The sequence below is a fragment of the Medicago truncatula genome, chromosome 3, assembly GCF_003473485.1.
Source record: "Medicago truncatula cultivar Jemalong A17 chromosome 3, MtrunA17r5.0-ANR, whole genome shotgun sequence".
Taxonomy (NCBI): Eukaryota; Viridiplantae; Streptophyta; class Magnoliopsida; order Fabales; family Fabaceae; genus Medicago; species Medicago truncatula.
This window is the reverse complement of record NC_053044.1, coordinates 17392166-17394710: the sequence shown is the minus strand read 5'-3', so window position 1 is coordinate 17394710 and position 2545 is coordinate 17392166. Positions and strand designations below refer to the sequence as shown.

General features: G+C 33.9%; 1 protein-coding gene across 1 annotated transcript; it reads right to left on the bottom strand.

Moving 5' to 3' along the window:
- Positions 1–259: 259 nt before the first annotated feature.
- Positions 260–1364, bottom strand: LOC120579353 (non-specific lipid-transfer protein). The gene is made up of 2 exons (XM_039831344.1): positions 927–1364; positions 260–670 (listed from the first exon to the last, which is right to left on the bottom strand). The coding sequence occupies exons 1-2, from the start codon at positions 1286–1288 to the stop codon at positions 661–663; spliced, it is 372 nt and encodes a 123-aa protein (XP_039687278.1). The 5' UTR covers positions 1289–1364; the 3' UTR covers positions 260–660.
- Between the last annotated feature and the right edge of the window lie 1181 nt (positions 1365–2545).

Genomic DNA, 2545 nt, shown 5'->3' with positions numbered 1-2545 from the left:
AACACCTTAATTGAAAATTTATTTAATTTTTAAAAAGGAAGTTAATTTTGTGTATTTTTTATGACATTTATGTGTACATCTAAACATGTTATATTTTGTTGACGTTGATTTTGTTACAAATGTTGCTATAGTGCAATTTTTATCATAGTAAAAATGAAAATAACTATTTAAAACTCACGTGTAAATGGAGGCATCAATGTTCAAAATTGCACATCTTATGAGACAGTTTCAACATTTTTTACTAGTGAGCTAGAACTTGTAAACTGCAATCACACTTTATTTAGTACTTCTTTGTATAATTTGTCTCCGTAAACAACATTTCCACTCACCTGAATAACATTAAACACTAGAAATTTGGAAAACATAAATGGATAATAAAGATATATGATTCTATTTCCATTAATAAATTTCAAAAAGCATGGTCCTTGTGTGCTCAGCTCAATTGGTAGGGGTTGGGGTTTGAACCTCGGACATTCCATTTTTCCACATTTAATTGTTTGAGCTTCAGCCACTAAACTATTAGACAGAAAAAAAATCAGAAAGCATGAATCACTAAAAAGAGCTGCGACAATCTTTCACATTCCTTATTTATACAATCTTCATTCTAGTGCCATAATATAGTTCTGCAAAATTTCTTCAGGATCTGACCCTATGGTAGAATCATGACATCCTGCATATAATTAAAATAATATTTAGAATAAACAATATAGAAAAACAATACATTACTGCATATAATCAAGTTGTTTGGGCTCCAGTGGCAAGAAGTTCATTCCCAGAGGATAACAACGCTTGGTCATTGCGCATGCCTCTACGCATGAGCCAGATTAGTCGTCCACCATTGGTAAGCGGAAACCGATGCAAAAGCCAAAAAAAAAAAACATTACTGCATATGTGGAATTAGTAAGAATAGAACAAGACAAACTTACGAGTTGCAATCAATTTTAGTATCAACTGAAAATGAGAGATTAATGTGACAAAGTTGTGGGAGTTGTTTGGATCTCTTCGAATTAACTCCAAATTTTGTTGAAGTGTTTTTGAGACAGTGACAGATATTTTTTCTCTGAATCTTAGTGGTGTCAACCTTGTGGAACAAATTAGTTGCTCCAGCACAACAGTCGGTAGATGGTGTTGCTGGTAGAGAGCCCTCCAAAAAAGGTAGACATGGCAACAATGATGAAATAGCCTCAGAGCATGTTATGTCATTGATTTGGCTTGCATATAATGTTGTCATTAGCATGCTTAAAACCATTAATGGCACAAAAAGAGAAACATTTTTCTTTGCCGACATCTTAATTTTGATATGCTGCTACGTTTGATATTGATATTTGTGTGGAGTTCTAGAGATGAGATGGTTTGGCACCGAATGGCTCCTTAATTTATAGACAGGCCTGTTACCATTTATGGCAACCTCATCGATGACTTTTTATTTTGTTTTATTTTACGCCTGAAGAAGTAATAATTACAATTCTTTTTACCTACGTGTAACTATGGGTAGCGCTTGGGTGACCACAATGTCACGGTTTTTATTTTGTTTAATTTCACCGATTTTACAATGAATTAACAAGTATCAAACTTATAATACGATAACAGAAGGTTAGTACTTGTTAATTCATCATCACAAATATCAAAATGAAGCATCGAAAGAAGAAGTTTTGATATTGGAACAAGTGAAATTAAACAAGGACTGTGAAACATGAGAATAGTCTAGCAAACCTTGAGACAATAAAGTTTCGTTCTCCAAGGATTCCAATAGCAATCAACCATAAGAATAAGCATGATTGCTAGAGGAACACACTCACTGAGACCGAAAGGAGATCTGATAGGCTAAAGAGAAACTTGTCTTTAGAAAATAGGTCCAACATAAAGTTCTAGATTTAGGGTTTAGTTTGTGATGGATTTTTCGTCATAACGAACCAATAATCCCAAGACGCCTTTTATTTTTATTGTTATTTTCTTAAAACAAAAATCCAAACCTTTTAACCTTTGAAACTTTCAATCTAATCATTGTTAAAAGTTAATTGAATTCATAACTCCCTCTCGGAACGACACTCTTGTTACTACTTGGTAAACCGTGCACTTGCGGATTTACTACATCACCTATCAGGGTTGTTCCTCTTCGTTCTGAAAGTGGGGATTTCCTCCAGCTTCCCAAAGTATTGTTTGAGCCTGATTCTTGTGGTCATCATTCGACCCTTTTCTTGGATGACCCGGAGCTGTAGACTATTCATGACTTTGGCCCTGCTGGTCGGAGCAAGGAAATAACGGAAGGAGTTATTGCTACTATGAAGGCTCTGGGGGTTGTCATATCCCAATTTTTGACCCAAGATCCTACTGACACTTGACACCTAACCCTGATTAGTCTATGATTTTTCAGTAAAAAATTTGGCAAAGAGCTATTTTAAAATACCTCATGTTTGGTTCCGAGTCGGGCCCTCTTCTCTCTTTATTTTTATTTAACATTTATTTCCATCTTTTATTTAAATATTTTAATTAATTTTGACTTTAATCTTTTAATCTTTTTTTATTTTCTTTTTAATCTTTATCT